Source organism: Bidens hawaiensis, unplaced genomic scaffold (genome assembly GCF_021521415.1).
Source record: "Bidens hawaiensis isolate Kalapana, Puna unplaced genomic scaffold, B.hawaiensis_p1.1 tig00001236_1, whole genome shotgun sequence".
Classification (NCBI taxonomy): Eukaryota; Viridiplantae; Streptophyta; class Magnoliopsida; order Asterales; family Asteraceae; genus Bidens; species Bidens hawaiensis.
Window position 1 is genome coordinate 31,003 of NW_027491070.1, and position 24,103 is coordinate 55,105.

At 36.2% G+C, this 24,103-nt stretch overlaps 4 protein-coding genes and 1 pseudogene across 4 annotated transcripts; 1 reads left to right on the forward strand and 4 right to left on the reverse strand.

Moving 5' to 3' along the window:
• Nucleotides 1-472: 472 nt before the first annotated feature.
• LOC143565806 (uncharacterized) lies at nt 473-2,266 on the reverse strand. The gene is made up of 3 exons (XM_077052672.1): nt 2,177-2,266; nt 1,157-1,373; nt 473-1,048 (listed from the first exon to the last, which is right to left on the reverse strand). The coding sequence occupies exons 1-3, from the start codon at nt 2,264-2,266 to the stop codon at nt 705-707; spliced, it is 651 nt and encodes a 216-aa protein (XP_076908787.1). The 3' UTR covers nt 473-704.
• Nucleotides 2,267-5,234: 2,968 nt separating this feature from the next.
• LOC143565816 (auxin-responsive protein SAUR66-like) lies at nt 5,235-5,642 on the reverse strand. The gene has a single exon (XM_077052679.1). It carries the CDS (start codon nt 5,640-5,642, stop codon nt 5,235-5,237), a length of 408 nt encoding a protein of 135 aa, XP_076908794.1.
• Nucleotides 5,643-10,702: 5,060 nt separating this feature from the next.
• On the reverse strand, nt 10,703-11,101 carry LOC143565825 (protein SMALL AUXIN UP-REGULATED RNA 12-like). Its single transcript, XM_077052688.1, has one exon. It carries the CDS (start codon nt 11,099-11,101, stop codon nt 10,703-10,705), a length of 399 nt encoding a protein of 132 aa, XP_076908803.1.
• Nucleotides 11,102-16,577: 5,476 nt separating this feature from the next.
• On the forward strand, nt 16,578-18,965 carry LOC143566945 (pentatricopeptide repeat-containing protein DOT4, chloroplastic-like; annotated as a pseudogene).
• Nucleotides 18,966-20,463: 1,498 nt separating this feature from the next.
• Nucleotides 20,464-23,930, reverse strand: LOC143568119 (omega-amidase, chloroplastic-like). The gene is made up of 10 exons (XM_077054355.1): nt 23,673-23,930; nt 22,618-22,734; nt 22,303-22,527; nt 22,065-22,158; nt 21,826-21,900; nt 21,293-21,371; nt 21,122-21,137; nt 20,954-21,034; nt 20,780-20,862; nt 20,464-20,690 (listed from the first exon to the last, which is right to left on the reverse strand). The coding sequence occupies exons 1-10, from the start codon at nt 23,922-23,924 to the stop codon at nt 20,612-20,614; spliced, it is 1,101 nt and encodes a 366-aa protein (XP_076910470.1). The 5' UTR covers nt 23,925-23,930; the 3' UTR covers nt 20,464-20,611.
• Nucleotides 23,931-24,103: the final 173 nt, after the last annotated feature.

The window sequence follows — 24,103 nt, forward strand, 5'->3', positions numbered from 1 at the left end:
TTTATTTATTCAAGTATCAATTGTTTATTTGTTGCCAATCTCCTTTGTAACGAGATGGCGAAGTAAGATCCTAGTTTTATATCATATAAAGCTTTAACCAAACGAGCCAAACAAAAGAAATGTTAGCTAACGAGCAAGCTTACATTGGGTGCTCGGCACAAACTCATCTCATTTAGAAAGAAAAAAAAAACAATTTCAAGCGAGATTTGAGCCACATGCTTTTAAAAGGGTCGTAATTTGATCATCAAAATGTTACACTTGTAAAAAAAAAAGGAATATAAAATAGGTTATAAGATATTATGAAGTTAAGAATTGTAAATAAATACATTGAATCCTATCTTTACGTTGTTAAGCAGGTTACAATTGTTCTTTTAAACACCTAAACGTCCTAGGTTCAAATACCAAACAGTTTAACGAATTTGCCTTTAAAAGATATATATGAATTAGCCAACAAATGTACGTAAACACATCTATGGACTAAATTCCCGACCAATGTGAGAAAACTTTATAGATCCGCCACTGATTACACGTCACCAGATAAGAACATAACATTCATCTTTCTATTTTTACAAAACAACAGCTGGCAAAGGCTGTTTTGATTCTCAAACATCTTTAGTATTAAAACTAAAGGAAAAACTTTCCAACACAAAAACACTCATATCTATCTGAATGTGTAACTAGATCATAAAGCACTACTTTAAAAGCTAACCTAACCAAGTGACCGGAGTCGCAAAGTTGCCCGGAAGCTGTTGAATCATGCAATGTTGTTGCCATTGATTCCAATCTTGGCTTCCACTTGCTGCAACAGTATTATGATTATATTGTTTTAACATCTGCTGAGTGTTGCAGTTGTCTTCCACATCCATAGCATCCGAATCCATCATATCGGGAACTAGTGCATCACGAGCCTCAAATTCGAGCGTCGGACGGGTATGGCTAGGCGCCCAAGGCACGACTGCCAAACATCCATTAGTCATCCCTGAATCATCATCATCATCAAGCTTCTGTGTTTCATCCGAATCCGATCGGTTTGTCCAAATAACAGGATCTGCATAATATTCAACAAGTATTTAATTTAGATTTAGATTAACATTTAACAACGAAGCTCTTTCGGTTGTGAAAACGAAGGAAGGTTACATGTAAAGTAGTGACTTACTTTTGAACCTTGAGAGGAAGTCGGAATCAGGCGATATAGAGAACGGAATCGGAGAGTGTATCGAAGGCGTATTGTTGTTCGGGTTGAACAGAACAATAGCCCTCTCTTCATTCACAGGCACATCAATTGCTATGGGACAAGTTTCAGTTGATTGTCCAAATTCAACAGAATTTGAAATGTCTTGTTCATTGATTATTATCGGTGCTGATTCAGTATCCTAAACACAACATAGCAATGTAAAATTAGTACATGTTAAGACGAATGCACATTAAAAACAACGGATAAATTTGAATTAGCAGGTAGTTCTACTTCGAGCCAAGTCGCTTGCGAGCTACTTGTGCTCGAATCGATAAACAGCTCGAAACTAGCCGAGCTTCATCGAGCACGATCCAAGCCTCAAATGAAGCTTGCTTAGTTATCGAGCCCGAGCTAAAGCCTAGTGCATTAACTTTACATTGCACAAAGCTCGAGCCGAGCCTCAAATAAAGCTCGTTTAGTTATCAAGCCCGAGCTTGAGCCTTGTGATTAAATTTACATTGCACAGTCGAGCTCCAGCCGAGCTTCATCAAGCACGATCCAAGCCTCAAATAAAGCTCATTTAGTCTCGAGCTTTGTATACTAATTTTACATTGCACAGTCAAGCTAGAGCCAAGCTTCATTGAGCACGATCCAAGCCTCAAATAAAGCTTGTTTAGTTATCGAGCCCGAGCTGAAGCCTTATGTATTAATTTTACATTGCACAGTCGAGCTCGAGCTGTGCTTTGGCTCGTTTAAGGTCCTACATGAGCTCGAACCAAGCTTACGCTCGTTTAAGATTTTTCTCAAAATATATAAAAAATAACTAAAGACATATATAATAACTTAATTAACATATAATAAACGAGCCAAATCCGAGCTTAAAAATAACAACTCACGAAACAAACTCGATTTCATGAGTCAAAACTAATTAACGAAACAGGAATGCAAGTTACAAATAATCGTACCGAAGAGATTCAATTACGTGTTTATTTATACACTTACCAGACGACGGATTTTGAGAGCTGGAGAAGAGAGAGTGAAATCGTAGTAGAATTCATTATCGTTAACTTCACCGGCGTCTTTCCTCTTCATTTTTAATAATCTTCTTCAATAATCGAATAATAAGATCTTCTTCGTAGAGTTATAAGAAGAAACTTGTATTGTATAATTCGTAAATCGTAATTGATATGCAGATAGTTGCTTCTGGAACTGTCCGGAAGGTACACGAGAGGTCCAGTGGAACCTCTGGTTTACAACTTGCACCCCTTTAGAATGATGTATGTTTTATTATGGCACTAAATTCTTTCAATTTGATAATTGGTCGAGGTTTTTTTATTTTTTGGTTTATTCTTTTTGTTTGTTTTAGTTCTGGTTTATAACGAATGTATCGAAAACCGATTGAATGTCAATTTTGTTTTTGTTTTGTTTTGTTTACTTGTTTTAGTTCTGGTACATTGACGAACTTGATAGAAACAGACGTGCAGACTTACTGTGTTTCAAACAAGCAAGCGGGGTGTATTCAATAGCTTGATCAACATGTCACGTCTCTCCACGAGAAACCACAACGTTGACAAACATTTTTTAAAATTTGAAGAAAAACGGACCTTAAAATAGAAGGTAAAATAAGATTTGTAGAATAAGGTAAAACTGAATTCGGGTAGGTAAAAACATTGATTACGGAGGCTAAACTTAACACACACATGCTAAGCCTACATAGCGTATGAGGTGAGTGGAACCGGCTAAGGGGTTTCTTGTAGTCGGCTAATTAATAGAGGAGACAAGCAAGCTAAGAAGAGAGAAACTTGCTAAACAGGTGTGTACTTTTTAGTCTATAAGATAGACAACCAAGTAACTAGATTTGTAGGATAAATTTATGGGGTGTTTGGGATTCCTTATTTTACCTCTTTATAACTTTTTATTAAGTTAATAAGTTACAAAGTGTAACTTATAACTTTTTATTAAGTTAATAAGTTACAAAGTGTAACTTATGAAACTTTTCATCTCACAATATATGCAATCCCAAACACTTTATTATTTCTTAAAAAGTTTATAAGTTATAAGTTGGTGAAAATAAGCAATCCCAAACACCCCCTTAACATACCGATGACCGATGTCAACTATTGATCGGTCTGAAAGTGTATCCCATATTCCATAATGCTTTTATTATTTTTAATGTTAAAAGGAGCTGGCTAAGGCTTAGCTTTGGTGTAGGCCTTTAAGATTTTCTGTTTATTTTTGAAAAATAAAACTAGTTGTCTATTTTCTATTTCTTTAATATCCCCCGTGTAATCACACGTTTGACTGCTATCAACACATCTCACATCGTACCAACATATAATTATGATCCAAACTTGGTAGTTCAAAATATGAAATTAGCTTAGGGTATAAATTTTGGTACCCAACGACTCACATAAACAATACAATATGACTCACATTTTATGTTGGTCTTTCCAAACAAACAGAGACGAACGCAAATACTATTTTTTAAATATCAACAATAGTGACATATCTAGAAGAAAAGTTGAAAGTTAGCACATGCTATACATTTTTTTATATCGACCAACTTACGCATAAAATAAAGAAGAAAAAATACTTGCAATAAAAATGGAACTTACCAAGAAAGTTGAGGGGTAGTATATGCTACCCTCAACTAATGCTAGATTCGTCCTTCGCTTCAATAGCATAATACGCAATGCTTTTATAACTGTAAATAAACTAAAAAGCTAAATTCTAAGTTTGAATCGCAGACAGGGGCGGATCTAGCATGTAGGATACGGGTTCACGGGGACCCACTGAGTTTCGGATTTTAAATAGAATGTTTATATAAAATATTGGAATGAACCCACATAATAATGTTAAGTGAAACCATTCATAAATTTAACCTTGGTGCACTGGTAAAGACTCTGTCCCGCTATAGTAATAACCCGTTTCAATTCCCTTCCAATGCGCCCCTTTTTCCATAAGGGTTTCTGTCATTTTTGGATGCACACAGAAGGCGACTAGAACCATTGTTTTTTGTTTGCTGTCTGAATAAAATTAGTAGATTGTGGTCAGTTGTGCAGTTGTGCATAATAGGCTAAAACGTTTGAGTTTTGATTCTGATTGCCGGCTAAATTACTTGGGATAACATTGGCTAAAATATATATATTCATATGCTTCTGTTGGTGACTAACTATTGAAGCAGTTGCAATATGGTGTTAAGTGTTAAGATGCAAAACCTACTACATTGTTTCATATCAAATTAATGGTATTGCTAAAGCACCTATAACTTATCCATCATTGTGTTATATTATATTTTTAGTTATGAAAGTAACAAGGAACAATATGTGCGGTCCAATTGAGTTAGGATGTAGAGGTAATATTCAAAGAAGGTAATGTAGATATATGAAGAACCTGGAATACCAAACACAAAATGTATCACTTAAACCACTTTCACAAATTGTCATATATATGAAGAACATGGAATACCCAACACAGATAGTATCACTTACTCACTTTCACAAAATGTCATAATCCCCTAGCTAGTCTCATAGTCGTTCCTCAAGAAGTCATGACGGCATTGTGATTCAGTCTCTAACTTTTAAGCACTTGATCATTAAGTTTTTGTTTAGTTGTGTACTTGTTGTGGTATAAACTTGAATGATTGAACGACTAAATACCATATTTGAATACTTCTTTAGTTTTTATTATGATATCGTATTTTATAATGTTCTTCGACTTGACCCGACCGACCCGGAACGTTTGGTTGTGGGTAATTTGAAATCTGAAAAATGATGAACCCATAGGAAAATAATCCTGGATCCGCCACTGATCGCAGATTAACTTCACTCATTCAAACATGATCTATTACAAAAATCAGGTTCAAGGATGATTGAACATATATTATGATAAATCCTCATCTATCTATATGCACGAAAGAATTGAAACGAATTAAAAAACTGATATTATGAATAATATTCATTGTATATGTTAAATATAACTAGAAAAAATAGATCTCTTGTAATATTGCAATGAAAAAGTGTTACGATCATCATCTAACTTGCAAAACTGGATCAGAATCTCACCTTTCAAACCCAAGTTTCCTACCACAATAAAACAAACCTAACCAACCCAAACCCGTAGCGTTTTCACAAGCCGACGAAGCCTCAACGACCAAATTATTACCACAAAACATCTCCTTAAAATCATCCAAATCCAACGCGCTAAATCTACGCTCATCTTTCTCTAAAACCTTCAACAACTTTTTAAAGAACACAATGTCACATGGTAAGACGAAACCACCCGTGGGGTACCCAAACTCATCCTCGGCTTGGTTGAGTAATGACTTGAACACGGGCAAGTTAATAAAACGTCGAGGAATCACAAAACGGCTGCGTTCGACACCCACGTAAACTGCAAACGAGCCACGCGGGGTGTTATGGCAGCGCCAATGTTCGACAATGTTGGTGATCTTATTGGTTGTCTTCATTGTACCTAGGAAACTAAAGCAAAGTACGTCTACAAGAGGGTATTTGTAAGTGTGGAACTCATGTTTGTTCCTTAAAATTTGGAATATTAAACTATTTTGAGTTATTGTTATGATATAATATCATATTTGTATCTATCTTGTAAGAGTACTCGGTTTCAAATTGTATTTGCTGACTAGTGATGATGACTATAATATCTTAACCTATCCAAATTGAGGTTATGGAGTTTTAAAAATTTTGTAGATAGGAGATTAGATGATATTTATTTATTTATTTTGAACTACTAGATGATATTTATTTAATGACTCAAGGTCTCTTCTAATATATTTTATATTAATGTATAATAAATGGTATGTAAAGTTGTTAGAAAGAGCATTCACAAACCATGTCTCCATCTCTAAAATTACTCTATATTTTTTTAATTATTGTGGTTTTATTTATAGTTTAGCTTATACACTTATGATATTATTATATATAACTGTTTGCTTGGATTTGGATGATGAATAATGAATCCTTGTACTATTGTTTTCCCTAAAGTTACAAGGATGGAGAACGGGAAGTAGAGAAATGTTTCTAGATGATTTCCTAAATTATAAGGATACGACAAGAATAAATGGTTATAAACATAGTTTTAACATTTGTTTATTAGTTTAAAAGACTTAAATACCTTTTATGTTGGTGATTTCGGACCATTTTTACAAGTCGGTATATATAAAAGGACTTATGTTGACAAGTCAATCAAATTAGCATAGTTTTCTAATTATAATATGATTAAGGACTATTGGTTTTTATTGGTCCCAAGTATTTCATTTTTGCCGGCGCTGGTCCCAACTATCACTTTAACTGCCAACGGTCCCAACTTTCACACATGTGTCTGCCACCAGTCCACGACTAACGGAATGTTAACTTCGTTAGTTTGGCGATTACGTGGCAGCATAGGTGTCAAAATTTGCTTATGTGGCACTTACATGGCATATGTCTCTTTTAATTATTTATAAATATATTATATATAATATATTAAAATTTTATTTAACCCCCTGTCACAAGTCACAACCCACACCCACCCCCTTCTACAATCACAACCCACCCACCCCCTTCTACAGTGACAACTTCATCTACCGCAGTCCAGCAAGCCACCACCACCATCTCCGGCGATTAACCACCACCTTTTCAAACTCAAATATTGAAAACCAATATTGTTATGACCCTTCCTCTCTCACCATCGTCTTCTCCGTTTGTCTTCCTCTCTGATCGAAGAAACATCACTCACCATCGCCTTCTAATATGCCCAAACACACCACCCCGACCATTGTTGCTGGAATCAGAATGGGAATCTTGATTACTGATACTGATCAGATATGATTTGAGTTGGGAGACGAGATCCTGGCCGGCGGCGACTCCGGCGATCTATGGTGGTGCGGATAGTGAGAGATCTGCGTCGCCTGAAAATGGAATTGAAGATCGCCGGAGAAGACGACTACGCCGGAAAAATGGGAGTTGCAGGTAATCTTTTTCCCGTTTGTTTTAGATGACGTGTCCATCCTTCTTCTTCTTCATCCAAATGCTATGCAGATTCTCCCTAAACGACACCGTTCAACCACCCAAACTCAATAATAATAATAATAATAATAATAATAATAATAATAATAATAATAATCCCCCCACTACAGATCCCTCATCACCTAAACTCACCTGCATCGGCCAAATTAAAAAAAAGCCGCTCGATACTAAAACCGTCATTCACTCCAACCGTTACACGAAGCTCCAAAAACTCTTCTCCGGCAAAAACTTAGTTTCTCCGGCGATCGACACGTGTCCTGTTAACAAATCTGTGGCGACAAGAAGAAGTAAGAGCTGTAACGGTAGAAACAGAGTTCCGATTAAGTGTTACGTCAGCAGTGATGATCTGGATTTGGATTTAGATCCGCCGTTGCCGGTGGTGAAATGTCGCCAGGAATCGAACGTAAATCTGTGGAAGAGACGTGGAATCGAGGTGAAGAGTTTGGAGATTGAGCCGATTAAGTTAATATACACGCAGGCAGCCACGTCAAGGTTTTTTAACACGTAGGATGGACACGTCATCTAAAACATAACGGAGTTAGTACTCGGTTAGTCGTGGACTGGTGGCAGACACATGTGTGAAAGTTGAGACGTTGGCAGTTAAAGTGATAGTTGGGACCAGCGCCGGCAAAAATGAAATACTTTGGACCAATAAAAACCAATAGTCCTATGATTAATATGGTAATGTCTTGGTGAAGTTAGGGTTGGATTGTAAACATTGGGTTTGGTTAGAGACTTTACATGTGTAATAAATAGAGAATTATTGTAACAAGTTTTTAAGTCAGTTTTATGTTGCAATAATAAAACATTTGATCAATCATGTGTTTTGACCTTAACTTAACAGAAAAAAAAAACGAACTTAGGTAGCTGAAGTTACAACCACAATATGTCTCGGAGTAGGAAATGTGATGCAAATGGCAATTTGAGACAAATCACAAGAACTAAAGGTGAAATATATTCTTTATTTGAAAATAAGAACAGAAAAAACTTAGTTTTCAATAAAATTTATACAAGATGTCAAAAAATTATTTAAACAAAAGTGTTCATTTATATATTTTAAGTTAGGACAAATTAAAATAAAGACAAATTCCAACCACGTAAATTATGTTAATTATACATGTTGACTATCATACCCTCTATACTCATGACTTGTGGACTTGTATTTATACCCAATCACTTGTTGACATTAATCCATAAGAGGAATATTTTTCTCCAACGAATAGTTAATTAAACTAATCGAACCGTGGATTCCTTCCGTTCATATTTGTTGTTTTAATTAATCTCATTTTTTTAATATGAACTTGTTTTGTTGGCCTTAAAAAAATATGATCTTGTTTTGAAATTTGATTTCTGAAAATATTTAAGGTAAATAAAAAAAGATCATAGATCAAGCATAACTCTTAAACGGAAATTTGTTCAAAGTCTAAGCACAATTATAAAACGAGCAAATCAAATGCTAACTTGATTCGGGGTTGAAATATCGATCGTTTCAAGAATGTTCACCCATGTATTATGGGTGATTCCAAATATTGTTAAAAAAAACCAGCAAATCAGATGCTAACTTGATTCGTTTTTTAAGATATATTTTAAACCTAAAGCTATGTGTTCTATATTGAAAGTTAATCATGATTAGTTGATGTGTGTAACTCAAAGATGGTGAACCATGAAAGAGTCAATAGATAAGTTTTATTGATTAGCGATAATTATCGGTTTAATAGTTTGATGTAATTGTATGTTTATCTAGTTGTTTGAATTTTTAGATATTAGAAGTTCAAGTCATTTATTCATATGCGTTATTTAATATATAAATAGATGGTTAGCTTATAATATTATCAATGTCAAATAATTATAATATACAGAATAAATTAATCTTAGTTGAGATCAAATTCCGTGTGTTCTTCTACGTGATTTCCAACATTATACCAATCATTCATCGACCACTTTGGCGTCAGCCCACGTACTTCATAAACCTATCATTTAACATTCACACTTTCTAATATATGCTTTTAACAAAAAAAAACAATGAAAATAAGTTATACCAATAAAAATGTGTCACTTCATCAAAAGTTATCAAATGATGAATGAGACGGGTGACATTCTTGTTGGAAGTAATTTCAAACTTCAAATCACAAGTCGGTAAACTTGAAAGATCAATATTGATAAGTATGTCATAGTAGTTATGTTTCCTAATTGTATTGTAACTAAAGCTTGTAATGTATTGGCTAGCAAGTTAGGTTAGTCTTTATAAACCAAGGCATGGTTAGACATTGTAGATGGTGATGTGAGATGCAACCGAGTTAAGGGTTCATCTAGAGACACACACAAGATGCAACCGAGTTAGGGTTCATCTAGATGCAACCCAGTCAGGGTTCATCAAGAGTCAAACCGAGTTGGTTTGATAGAGTTGTAATCAGTTTTTTGAGTTATATTTTCTTATTAATATAAATGAGAGTTATTCATTTACTTCATGTTTGATTATCGATCTGAGATTTGAATTCTCACCATGCAAAGTTGAGGAAAGAATGAATGGACGCGCGGTGTTCCCGCACACCATTCAACTTTCACCTACAAACCACATAGCGTAACAGGCAACAACACATAGCATAACAGTGATTGCTTTAATCTAAATTATTTTATTTTTAAACCAATCCAAATCGAGAATAACACCACCAAAAACAAAACGCATTCTTCTACCAATATAATCAGTGCATTTGTTATTCGAAAATATGTTTTGGTAATTACGTATCCAGCTAGCTGTCCAATTTAATATCATTATTGTTATTCACTGAATTTGTCGATTCCTTCATAATTATAATTTATAAGTTTATAACCTACTGGCGATGTCAAATAAAAAGAACAAAAATGGCAACATCATACATGCATGAAGCCATGAAATAAGATTGATATTAAAATTTAGCAGATGATTCATCCAGAGTATCATTCAAAATGAACATAAACGAACAAACATTAACAAAAGTTGACGAACATAGATAAACAAACGAAACGCACGTTCATGTTTTTAGTTAAAAGAACACCAAGTTTTTGTTCATGTCCGTTCGCTTATAAAATAAACGAACATAAATGAACTTTGTATCAACCAGTTCACGAACAATTTACGTTAATCCCGAAAACGTATATTATTGGATTTGTTTTGATTAAAATTCGGCCAATTGATGTAATTTTTCGCTTTCTTTGATCTTAATGTGTTTGTCATTTATATAATATGTATCTACCATGTATGCTAGTGGCTTGTACTCATGGTAAAAAAAATGAAAGAAAACAAAATAATATCTTATGATTTTGTAATCCGAAACTAAAAACCAAGAACAGCTTATAACTAAGATAAATTTAGCAAATTTAATCTCGTATTCTAAATGATCAATACATCATGTATATACAAAACCAAAAAAAACAAAAAACCTATAGCTACTTTTACTAATTCACCGTATAGAGATAAACCAGGTACGTGGGATTGATACTAAAACCCTAATTCACTTTCGCTTTAGCTTTCTGCAAGCAAAAGTGAAGTGAAGCTATCACGAGAATCCGAAACTTTACACGAATTAATAACCAAATCCGAAAACTTCTTCATGAATTCATCGAACTCCAAATCCCCCACACCTGGCTCGTTTTCATCTAATACTTTCAACAATTTCTTGAACGTAACAACGTCACATGGGAGGAGGAGTCCACCAGTGGTTTGAAACCCGAACTCCTCCTCCGCCTTATTGAGTAACGACACAAAAACATGCAATTTTAGAAAACGTGTAGGAATAACGAAACGACGATGTTCTGAGCCTACGTAAACCGCAAGTGAGCCAGCTGAGAATCGGCGGTTACGCCACCGTTGAACCGCTTGCTTCAAACGGACAATTTGACTGATCTTGTCACTAGTCTTCATTTCACTTGTGAAGCAATAGATGGAATGATGAGGAGTATTTATACTCCAATTTAGGTATCTTAATAAATATAATATATTTTATGTAAGATTCCATATTAAAATTAATGGATTCTGTTGTTATCAATAAGTTTTGAAATAATATCTTGCCATGACAACTAAGGTTTTAATATTGTATTATGTGATCAAATCAAATATGGAACTACTAGAATAATTGACTTTTATATATTATACTAAATAGTAAATGGGAGATATGTGACAACTAAGCATGAATTATTGTGTATATTTTTAGTTTTGGAAACATGAGTAATCAAATATTTGTCTAATTTAGAGTCTTATTAATAGTTATTAAAAAATTCATAATTGCATCTTAATTATGTTACATAATAAGATATAAATTAAAATAAGTATAACTAAATAAATAAATAAATAACTAGTCCATAAAACGCAAAAACCACACAAAGCATCGATTTAACATGAATTTAACCAACTTCAAGTTTTACAGCCGACAAACATTAAAACATATTATTTATTTATATACTATTAAGGTACATGCATCATGAATATTGTATGTAAAACATTGTTGTATATATATATATATATATATTATTTTAAAATACAGTCTAATAAGATTAAAACATGAACTTAAGGTATGTAAAGAAATTAAATATTGATTCTTTAAAGCTACAATTCGTTGCAATTTGTTAAGTGTGAACCGCTTTTTGAAATGAATAAAATATTTTTTAAATAACATATTTTAAATTAAAATTTTGAAACAGTGTAAGTAATAAGTTTAATAAACTGTGTGTGGAAATTTGATAAAAAGAAAGAAAAAAAATTGTACCACGGAACCGTACCAATTAAATTGTGCCTCAATATTTTGTATTATTGTATAACATATTGTAGGGGTATGGTACTAAACCCGGTTTTACGACCCTAAATTTATTATGTTTGGCTTATTTTATTATATGGACTAATACAATGTTATTGGGCTGAGGAGGTTTTGTAGAGGTAACCCTAACTGGGCTAGGCCCATTAGGGTACCATGATGGTGGCCATGAGGCTCCCTATATAAGGAGGTCTCCACCTCCTTATTAGGGGTGGGTCATTCTCAATAAGAGCCACCACCATATTTTTGTGTCTGTGAACAAGAGATCCTGGAGATTTCTTAGCGGTCACCTCCACACCCCCAAAAAGTCATTGCAGATCCCAACCAGCCGGAGAAGAAGATCAAGACGTGGTTCGTTCATCTTGAAATCCGTGGAAACATCGTCATGGATCAGGTCAGATTCATCTCGTGCTTCGACATTGGCGCCATCCGTGGGACGGCAATGAACCACGCTTCGCTTCTCGTCTCGGCCCTCCGATCTGTTCATCAATATCTCGGGTCTACGGTTTCTTCTTTCATATATGTTCTATGGAAATCCAAAAATCCGTAGATCTAAAAAATACTTCCAGATCTGGAAATACACAGGAAGAAATACCACCGAACTTTTGGGGAAAACCCTTAGATCTGTGTTTTTTTTAAGTGAAATATACCAAATCTAGTTATGATTTTTTCAGATCTGGGTTCGTTTGAGCAACAGTCACACTTCATATTCATAGATCTATAAATCCTATTAGATCTGTTGGTTTTACATAAAACCTACCTGATGTGGATATTCAAAATCTCTAGATCGTGCGCGCCACCGCGGATCAAAATCGCTCCCAGTGGATCAACTTCGGATTCCGCATGCGCGCTCCCGGCGATCACTCTACGCCACAGCGGGTCGCATGCGCGCTCCCGGCGATCACTACACGCCACAGCGGGCCGCATGCGCGCTCCCGGCGATCACTCTACGCCACAGCGACTTGCATGCGCGCTCCCGGCGATCACTCTACGTCACAGCGGGTCGCATGCGCGCTCCCGGCGATCACTCTACGCCACAGCGGGTCGCATGCGCGCTCCCGGCGATCACTCTACGCCACAGCGGGTCGCATGCGCGCTCCCGGCGATTACTCTACGCCACAGCTCACGCATATCACATGCTCATGAAGACAGCCAAAACCTATGCTCGTGGCGCATATCACATGCTCACGCATCACGCATGCTCACGCGTATCACGTATGCTCACGCATCACGTATGCTCACGCATATCACAAGCTCACGCATCTCATATGCTCACGCATCACATATGTTATTGGGCTTCACGTACGCTCATGCATATTAGATGCTCACGCATCATGCACGCTCACGCACCACATCTGCGCGTGAGAATAAAGGAGACATTGCGCAGGCCGCGCGTAAGCGACATAACAAATGAACAGTCTAATCCAAATCAGGATAAGAACAACCATGATTGTACTCATATGGCTACGCGCCATACTTAAAGGTTGGGAATCCTCATAATATCCCATATGGCTACGCGCCATACTTAAAGGTTGGGAATCCTCATAATATCCCATATGGCTACGCGCCATACTTAAAGGTTGGGAATCCTCATAATATCCCATATGGCTACGCGCCAAACTTAAAGGTTGGGAATCCTCATAAACCCATAGGCCACCCGCCAAGCTTAAAGGTTGGGCACACCTCATAATTTGCCCGAGGATGGGAACCATGCAATACATCCACTTTTAGTTGACATGTTTTTGCAGGTTCGGCTACGAGCCGCACAAACACCTATGACATCATTATTATTATCTGGCCATTTGTGCCTCCATTATTATTTTGAAAACAGGCCGGGATATTCATCTTGCGCGGAGGAGGCCCTTGTGGGCCAGTCATTATCATCATTTTATAGCTCGTAAGTCGCCTCGCGCGCAAGCTTTATTATTCTTATAGCTCGTAAGACGCCTCGCGCGCAAGCTTTTATTATTCTTATAGCTCGTAAGACGCCACGCGCCCAGGCTTCATTATTCTCATAGATCCGTAAGTCGCCTCGCGCGCATGCTTCATTATTTTTACAGCTCGTAAGTCGCCTCACGCGCGCAAGCTTTATTATTCATATAGCTCGTAAGACGCCTCGCGCGCAAGCTTTTATTATTCTTATAGCTCGTAAGACGCCTCGCGCGCAAGCTTTTATTATTTTTATAGCTCGTAAGACGCCACGCGCGCAGGCTTCATTATTCTCATAGATCCGTAAGTCGCCTCGCGCGCAGGCTTCATTATTTTTACAGCTCGTAAGTCGCCTCACGCGCGCAAGCTTTTATTATTCTTATAGCTCGTAAGACGCCTCGCGTGCAAGCTTTTATTATTCTTATAGCTCGTAAGACGCCACGTGCGCAGGCTTCATTATTCTCATAGATCCATAAGTCGCCTCGCGTGCAGGCTTCATTATTTTTACAGCTCGTAAGTCGCCTCACGCGCGCAAGCTTTATTATTCTTATAGCTCGTAAGTCGCCTCGCGCGCAAGCTTTTATTATTCTCATAGCTCATAAGTCGCCTCGCGCGCAAGCTTTATTATTCTCATAGCTCGTAAGTCGCCTCGCGCGCAGGCTTTTATTATTCGGCGTGCTATATCTTATTCATGCTAGTGCACCATCATTATCATAAAAACCACAACACGTCACCATCATGAAGAAAACCTCCCAAAACTCAAAGACAATAAAGATAAGGCCGAAGAAAAGGGAAAAAACCGCCTCACGCCCTAACACACCTCATAAAGTTCAGCGCTCCACCTAAACGCTTGCGCGCCCAGGAGCAACGCTGGACTTGGGGGGGCTTGTAGGGGTATGGTACTAAACCCGGTTTTACGACCCTAAATTTATTATGTTTGGCTTATTTTGTTATATGGACTAATACAATGTTATTGGGCTGAGGGGGTTTTGTGGAGGTAACCCTAACTGGGCTAGGCCCATTAGGGTACCATGATGGTGGCCATGAGGCTCCCTATATAAGGAGGTCTCCACCTCCTTATTAGGGGTGGGTCATTCTCAATAAGAGCCACCACCATATTTTTGTGTTTGTGAACAAGAGATCCTGGAGATTTCTTAGCGGTCACCTCCACACCCCCAAAAAGTCATTGCAAATCCCAACCAGCCGGAGAAGAAGATCAAGACGTGGTTCGTTCATCTTGAAATCCGTGGAAACATCGTCATAGATCAGGTCAGATTCATCTCGTGCTTCGACACATATCTTTCACCATCCCTAGTCAACATATAGAAATGTTTACAAATATTCTTTATTCAACATATAAATATCTCATCATTTATAATTCAACACGAATGTGATGTCTTCGATAAAATATTAAACAAGATTTAAAATAGGTCGGTTCTATAATATATAAAATAAAGATAGCCAATTAGCCACCAATTAGTATTTGTATTAGTTTTTAATCTTTTTCAGCGTATGCATAATTGTAGATCATCCCATTGTCAACAATAAAAAGCCCATGTTACCAACATGTAATATACATACATATATATATATATATTTCTAAATTTCAGGTCTCAAAGCTTTATTCTATTTCACTTCCCTATAAGCCGTATCGGCCAGAGGGTAGTACTTGAAAAGCATGGTGTCGAAGGCCAATTGGTTGGATACCGTGATTGTTCGATAATGATTGTGTGACAAACAATGAGCTTGATAGATGTTTGAAGACAAGTAAGAATTTGTGCTACGTGAGAGTATTACCACGATTGATAAACTCTTGGAAGGAACATAACTTTGAGAGTCGACATGTGATGTACAATGTAATAATGAAGAACATCTCCGATGTGATAGTGAGGGGTGTTGTGTATGGTATTTGAGTAATCACTATGAATGTTGGATATGGGGAAAAAAAAGGGGGGAAGGGGGTAATAATGAGTTACTTACCACTTAAGGATCACCATACAAGGGAAAAACGTTACGAGACATGCAAACTCTTGAAGTCACAAACAGTCAAACACAACAAATTTCAAATCTCCAGATAACTTGAAAGTTAACTATGCTAGAGTAAAAATACTAATACGATAAGAGACATATTTAAAAATTGTGCGATCTCAAGTCTTAACTCTTAGTAATTAAGCCATGAGGGTATTGGCCCTGGTGTACGATATCAAACAAGATAGTAATCCGATCGTGATAACTAGAAAGTTATTCCTAGTCCATGTAATAAACAATTACAAAAGACCCCTCATATTACAGGAAAAGTTATCGTACAAATTAAATTAACGTGTTAACTATGAGAATCAAGTATTGTAATTATATTTACAAGTAGTGTAATATTGTAATTATGTAATTACATCGTAGTGTAATGTAGTTACACTACGATGTAATTACATCACACTATAATTACACTATATTGTATATATAATTACACAATTTGATTATCACAGTTATCACGTTAATTTAATTTGAATACGTTCTAGTTAATTAACTTAACAAAATAAAACAAAAGAAACGGATTGAATACTTTACAAATTACAAGTACCAAATTGCAAAATATAATCTTACCCGATTCTATCATCACAACTGGACATGATCTTCAAGTTCATTGTCAAAGAATCTGCAAATCAATGGACATGATATCTTCATCATCAATGCAATCTTTGAACGTACTTGAAAAGCCAAACATACCCAAATTAAATAACCACAATTCAAGAATATGTGCATTCAAACTCAGTGAACCAATACCTGCCCACCAATTGTTCGACGAAATGCCTCAGTCAACTGATTCTTTAGTTTGGAACACTATTATCCAAACCCATTTAGGCAATGCAGATTACTACAAGGCAGTGGCAACTTATCATGCAATGCTGGCACGTGGGGTTCGGCCCGATCGCCACACGCTCCCTCGGATATTATCGGTGTGTAGATTATCTGGGAGGTTGAGATTAGGGAAACAACTTCACGGGCAGGCGATGAAACTCGGTTTGTGTGATGATGTTTATGTGACGGGTGGGTTGATTGAGTTGTATGGGAATCTTGATGGCATTGATGCTGCAAGATCAGTGCTTTACGGTTCGGGAAAGAAGATGAGTTCCGTGTGTTGGACATTGTTGTCCAAGTTGTGTATTAACAAGAATAAGCCTTTGTTAAGTATTGGTTTGTTTAATGAGATGGTGGATTCGGGTGCTGAGATCGATCCGGTTCCGGTTATTACGTGTGTTACCGCTTGTATTCTTGCGAAATCTTTGAACGATGGAAGGTATGTGCATCAAACAGCTAGGAAACATGGGCTAATGTTTGATTTGCTTGTAAGTAATTCACTTTTGAAAATGTATATAGTATGCGGTAGCATCAAAGATGCTCGTTTGCTTTTCGATCAGATGCCGTCACGAGACGCCATTTCTTGGACTTCGGTTATTCAAGGGTATGTGAAGAATGGTGAGATAAATGAAGGGTTGAAGTTATTCAGAAGAATGGTTATTGAAGATAATATTAAACCAGATGTTGCAGCGGTTTCTAGTGTTCTTCCAGCTTGTGCACGAATGGCAGCAAGTAAAAATGGAAGAGAAATCCATGGTTACTTGATTAAAAACATAAGTCGTATAAACGCTAAAGTCGAGAATGCATTAATCGACATGTATGCAAAATCAGGAAGTTTAGATTATGCTTCAAAGATATTCTCAAAAATGAAATCAAAAGATATTGTTTCATGGACTGTGATGATACTAGGCTATAGTCTACATGGTCAAGGTAATATCGGAGTTGAATTGTTCCAAAAAATCCCAAAAACCGATATAGACGAAATCAGTTACGTTACAGCTCTCTACGCTTGTTGCATGTCTCGCATGGTTGAAGAAGGTATGCATTATTTTAATCACATAAAGTCACCTAAACTGGTGCATTATGCATTAATGGTTGCACTTTTATCGCGTGCGGGAAAGTTTAACGAAGCAAGAATCTTTATTAACGAACATGGGATATCAAGGAACGCAGAGGTGTTAAAAGCATTGATAGATGGATGCAGGATTCATAAAAATTTAACCACAGGAAAAAGATTAATTGAGCATTAATGTGATTTGGAGCCACTTAATGCAGATAATTATATAATGATGTCAAATTATTATGCACAGTGTGGGAAACATGACATGGTTTATAAATGGAGACAAACTATAAGAGATATGGATTTAACACCTAAGATTGCATACAGTTGGATAGAATTTAGAAATAAAGTTCATGTTTTTAAAACAGGGGATGTAAGTCATCCGAGATCAGAGGGTGTGTATCGCGAGTTGGAGTGTTTGATGAAGGATTTTGAGAAAGAAGGGTATGATTTGGTTAAAGATTTTAGTTTTCATGACGTGGATGAAGAACGCGAGTGTGTTTTGATTGGTCATAGTGAGTTATTAGCGATTTTGTTTGGATTGATTAGCACAAAAGGTGGGACTACGGTTCGGGTGACTTAAGAATCTTCGGGTTTGTCATAGTTGTCACGAGGCTGCAAAGTATATATCGAAAAGAGTTGGAAGGGAGATTATATTAAAGGATCCGAACCGATTTCATCATTTTAAGAATGGGATTTGTTCTTGCGAGGATTACTATTAATCGGTTACAATGATCGCATAATTTGTATGAAATCTCAGGCCAATCAAGCTCAGATGCTAAGGTCAGATGGATCTAAAACCCGAGGAGACAATAGCTCGAAGGCCCAACAAAGCCCATAGGACCAATGGACCCACAGAAGCAGCTATAATCAATATGGCCCGCAAGGGTCTGAAAGATTAACTAGCCTGCAATCTGCATGGTGTGCAGTAAGACCTAAATGCTTTTATTATTTTTAATTTGTAATATTCCTGCATTTTTTATTTTTTTTAACATTAACTTGATTTTACTAATATATTTATATTTTGATATTAGAAATTCGTTAAGAAGATTCAAAGGGGTGCGTTTGTTTGATGGGATCGAACTGCAGGCGATTCTTGAGAAGAATAGGTGTCAAGGTGTGGATTTGCTTGATAGAGGTGAAGGGGTACTAGTGTCAAATAACTTATTGTAATTATATTTAGATAAAAGTTTAACATTGATATTATTTAATTATGATTCAATCTACCAAATGGTGTTTTGCATGCTCACAAACCACAATCTTTTTTAGCTTGACTATGCATATATGTAATTTGCATAATTGTAAATTTGTTAAGATAAACATAGGATATATAACATGCTTAAATATTATATTTAGATTTTATGATAGTACTTGTAAAATCGATACTTGACGTGTTACCTATTACTTCTCTTCTTTATATAAAGCCCTGACCCAAGTTATAGAATGGTCAGAACAGATAAGACTAGATTTCCTTTGGGGAAGCACTACGAAAAAGCCAAAGATTCATTGGAAACAAGTAGTGGTGGATAAAAAGGAGGCTATATACGGAATTGGTAGAATCCCAAAATCGGATGCGCTATATAAAAGGAGGCTATAGACGAAATTTATTGATGTATATTATGTGAAGATGAAAGGAGATCAGTGAAAAACATATATTGTTATCTTGCTACATGGCATCGTTGATACGACAGTTTGTAAGAAGTTGGTGTGACAAGTGTACAATCTTGAAATCCGTGATCTCCTAAAAATTAATCTCACTATTGGCATGTTGGTGTTTATGGAAGACAACAAAAGAAACTTTATTCAACAACAAAAGAGCTTTGGATATTAAAGTTTGAACTTTCTTTGGGTAAAACATAAGGAGAAATTAGTGGGGTTAGATTGGGAAGCACGGTGTTCAATTTCCTTTTCAGAATAACTTTGTAATCGGGTGTGTATGCAACTTAGTGTGTAAGTTGTATCTAGGCTAGCCTCTTGCTAGTCTTAGCTTTTGGTTTTACTGCCAAAATTTGTCAGTTCAAAAGAACAAAAAATGCAACATGCTTAAATATTCAAAAAGTAAGGGATTATGAAATATGCTTAGATATATTTTTTTATAAACTTGTGCAATATTCAAACAAACAAATGATAGTTTAGATATAGCAACAAATATCAAACCACCATACTTGAATGGATCATTTCACTACTACCACCTAAACATAAGAGTATGTGTTATGTGCATTATGGTTAGTTAAAATGATACTGAAAGACACTTCGTGTAGAAGCCACCTAGGCAAGTCACTATTACTTGAGTCTTGATGGACGTTATGGCTAGTAAAGGCGAGATGCTACTTTGTGATTGGCTCCATCAAAATAATAATATGATTCTAAAATTAAGCCATCTCCTATCACGCGCGAAAATACCCACCACCAACCTAATAATTCACATTCAGAGGAGACATGGTGTATGTGCGAGAGTAATACCCATGCGATTTGACAATTTTAACCGTTTTCTTTTCTAAATTGTTATTTTATACGAAAACTTTAAAATAATAATATGGCTGAGGACATATCCCAAAAATGGCTAAAAAAAGTTATGTGGCTGGTACCAAGTTTCAAACAACCAAATCGCAACCGTGTAAATCTCGAATATGTCAGTTAATAGGGGTGCTTTTATTGCAAACATGGATGTAATTGGTTACAAAGAGTGGTTTCTTCAGCGAAAAAGGGTACACAAACATAAGCTCCCCTTAAATCAAAAACTTGACAGATTGAAATGACCATAACATACCAGATGCATTCATTCAGAATTTAACCTTTGAACGTCAACCAAGTTGTAAAGGTCACCGCGACGTTGCTTCTGCAGTGGCAGATTTGTCCTGTATACATATTTATATTTTAAGTTTCAAACTATCGTTATTAATATCAAATAATAATGGTTTCACTATAACATTGGAGTAACGCTCACCTCCTTAGCTCAAGTAGTGAATAATCAATCTCTGATACAATAGTTGCCTCGTCATGTTCTGTTGTAGCCAGTACCTCGCCAAACTGTCAAATAAACATATAAAATTTCATCTCATCCACATACGAATCACCAGCAAATACAATATAAAAGAGTCACGAGGTTGACTTGACTTACAGGTCCAACTAGGGTTGAATGGCCCCATGCCACATACCCAGATCCAGCATCTCGAGCAGGAGAACAAGTTGCTACATATAACTGTAACAAAATATATAATAGTTAAGAGATGGCAAAGAAGTTTGATATCAGAGCAGTCCATATAAAGAAATGGAGTTTGTAGCATACCTGATTATCTACAGCCCTGCATATTATAAATTAAAACAGTAAGTAATCAAAATGGGATAACGAGCATGAGTTAAAAGGGGAAAAACTGAAGAGTGAAAAGAATCACACAACGATATAAAATAACAAACTAAGTGAAGATATATAGATAGTGTGTAAAAAATGTCTACATACCTTGCTCTTTGTAGTAACTCCCAATGCAGAGGACCGGTAGTCATGTTGAATGCCCCAGGATAACAAAGTAAGTGAGCACCTGATAAGCAATAAATCATTAATTAACAATAAAGCGCCAAAATGTTATTGAAACTACTAATTAACAACAAATTACTTATAATGTACTTAGTAAGTAGTCACTACTTACAATACTATACAAACAAAACTGAAACACAGCTACATGTTTAATAACATTGTTTTCATTGGATTGTTGTTGTTATTACTTGTTAGAGTTAAAAAGTGAAACTGCTTCATATAAGACCACAATGGTTACAGTTAGCAACTTAGCAATGACATTAAATTAATCTGCTAACAATCTATCTGACATCACTCGCATCAGTATGATTTTTATGTCGGGACAAAAAAGATGGTGCGATTATTTTGGTGTACTATGTTAAGATAATTTATATTACAGCTATTGTATGATAAACCAAAAATAAACAGACATCAAAATGTAAAAACAAGAAAGGAACAAACTTTTGGGGTTAACAAACCTCTAGCTGCATAAATCATGGCAAGTTCCTGAAAACGAATGTCGTAGCAGATACCTATACCTATGCATCCAACATCTGAAAAATATATTTACAATGAGAAATCTTAGTACTGTAAATTTGTAGGCAATAGTATTCTAACTTATATATAATCAATGATGTAACAGGTTCCAGCTTATTGAAGTAAATCAGAGTGTTATGATCCAAACAGTGTAACATTCAGCATGAAATTATAAGCAAACCTGTATCCACAATAGTAGGAGTTTCTCCAGCAGTAAGAGTTCTTGATTCCTCAAATATAATCTTTCCAGGAATGTTGATATCAAAAAGATGTATCTGTCATGCAGTCATATCACACAACTTCTCAGAAGTTTGTCTGTATATACTATATACTACTTAAAATGGCAAATAATTTCAGCAGATTAGCAACTATTATATATTTAAAATTTGCATTAAATATATACTACATAATACCAGTACCTTTCTGTGTTTAGCTTTCAGCTTTCCATCAGTACCAAAAACGCAACAACTATTGTACAGCTTGTCCCCGCATCTTTCTGGTATGGACCCACCAACTATCGTGATCTTCAAAGTACGAGCAACTTCAGATAACATTGCTGTTGAAGGAGACGAATCAGTCCCGGCATCAATATCCTCAGCGTACACTGGGAAACTATCATTTGAATAAGGACTATTCCATATTTCCTGACATTAAAAAAGCACAAAGATTAGCAAATTGATTAGATAAAAAATAAAATTAGACAAATTGACAGAAGCGTAGGTTGTGAATATTACAGGCAGAACAACAAGCTTGGCACCCTTTTCAGCAGCATCTTCGATTGCTACACGAGCATGAGCAATATTCTTCTCCTTGTCTGCTGTTACAGCCAACTGACATAAACCAATCTTAAACTGCAAAAGGGAGTATAAAAAAATGTGATTAATATAAAACCGCATATGCTGATAAGCATCCAAATTAACTACTGCTAGACCTCAATCATCAGATTTTTCTAACTTCAAAACAGAGATTATTCAAAATAATTGGCATGATCACATGAGCATTTCTAACTTCCAAAATCCCTAACAGCATTCTCCACACAGATCAACATAGATTTAAAAGCTATACAGCTAAAAGAATACCCAATAAAATTCCAATTTCCGATAAGCATATGAAAATAGACGCAGAAGTTGTAAGGTTCACTAATTAAAACCGACGTATTTCAAAGTTCATGATTGGATACAAGTATTACCAGACTGAAAAACTGCACAATTCAGATGAGACTTCTAGGTATGCAAACAAGCCGAGTCGCTCGAGAGCTACTCAAGATCGGTCGATAAAAAGCTCAAAACGAGCCGAGCTTTTTCGAGCTCGAGCTGAGCCCGAGACTCAAATAAAAGCTTGTTTAGTTACCGAGCTCGAGCTCGAGCCTAGTGTATTTTTAAGTTTTACCTCTTTCGAACTTCTAGGTATTAATTTCACACTGCATTGCCAAGATTTAGCTCGTTTAGGGTACTACACGAGCTCGAGCCGAGCTTAGGCTCGTTTTTGTCAGGTTTTATTCAAAAGATATAAAAAAGTTTACATTTATAAACTAACAAATGAATAATAAAGAAGCCGAGCCGAGCTCAAGTTTTAGAAAAACATAATGAAACGAGCCGAGCTTGGGCTTAGCTCAGCTATGAACAAAATTAAACACTCACACAAACCTATAAATGAAATTTAAACACAGCTGACTGTACACAAAGAATTACAACATCAGATAATACTGATTAAGCACAAACGCACAAATAAAAATTAAAATTAAAATAAGCTGTGAATATGTACACACATGCATAATAATAACCCTAACCTTGGAGACTGGAGGAACTGGCAATTCAATCGCAGGCGGAACCCTAGCTTTCTCAGGATTAAACGATGACGCCATGGATGATACTGAAGCACGAGTGATAGCACGTGCGGCGTTAACTGGATTGTGACGAGCACGTGCGGTTAACGAAGCCGAGAAGCTGTGTCGAATCGGTAGACGAGGTGAACCGGCGATTGAAGCAACGGCGGATGATCGGAGAGTCGTTGAGAAGAAGCCGATTGATCCACTTCTCATTTCATTACCACTACCGTTACTTCCACCATTGATGCTATGGTAGTCTTTTGGACGGACGGTTAACGCGAATTCGGTCGGTTTCTCAACTAAAACAAAAGGAAAAACAAAGTTCTCATTCGGTCGGTTTCGGTAAGTTCGTTATGGACCGAACTATAACACACAAAAAAACAAAGTAGAAT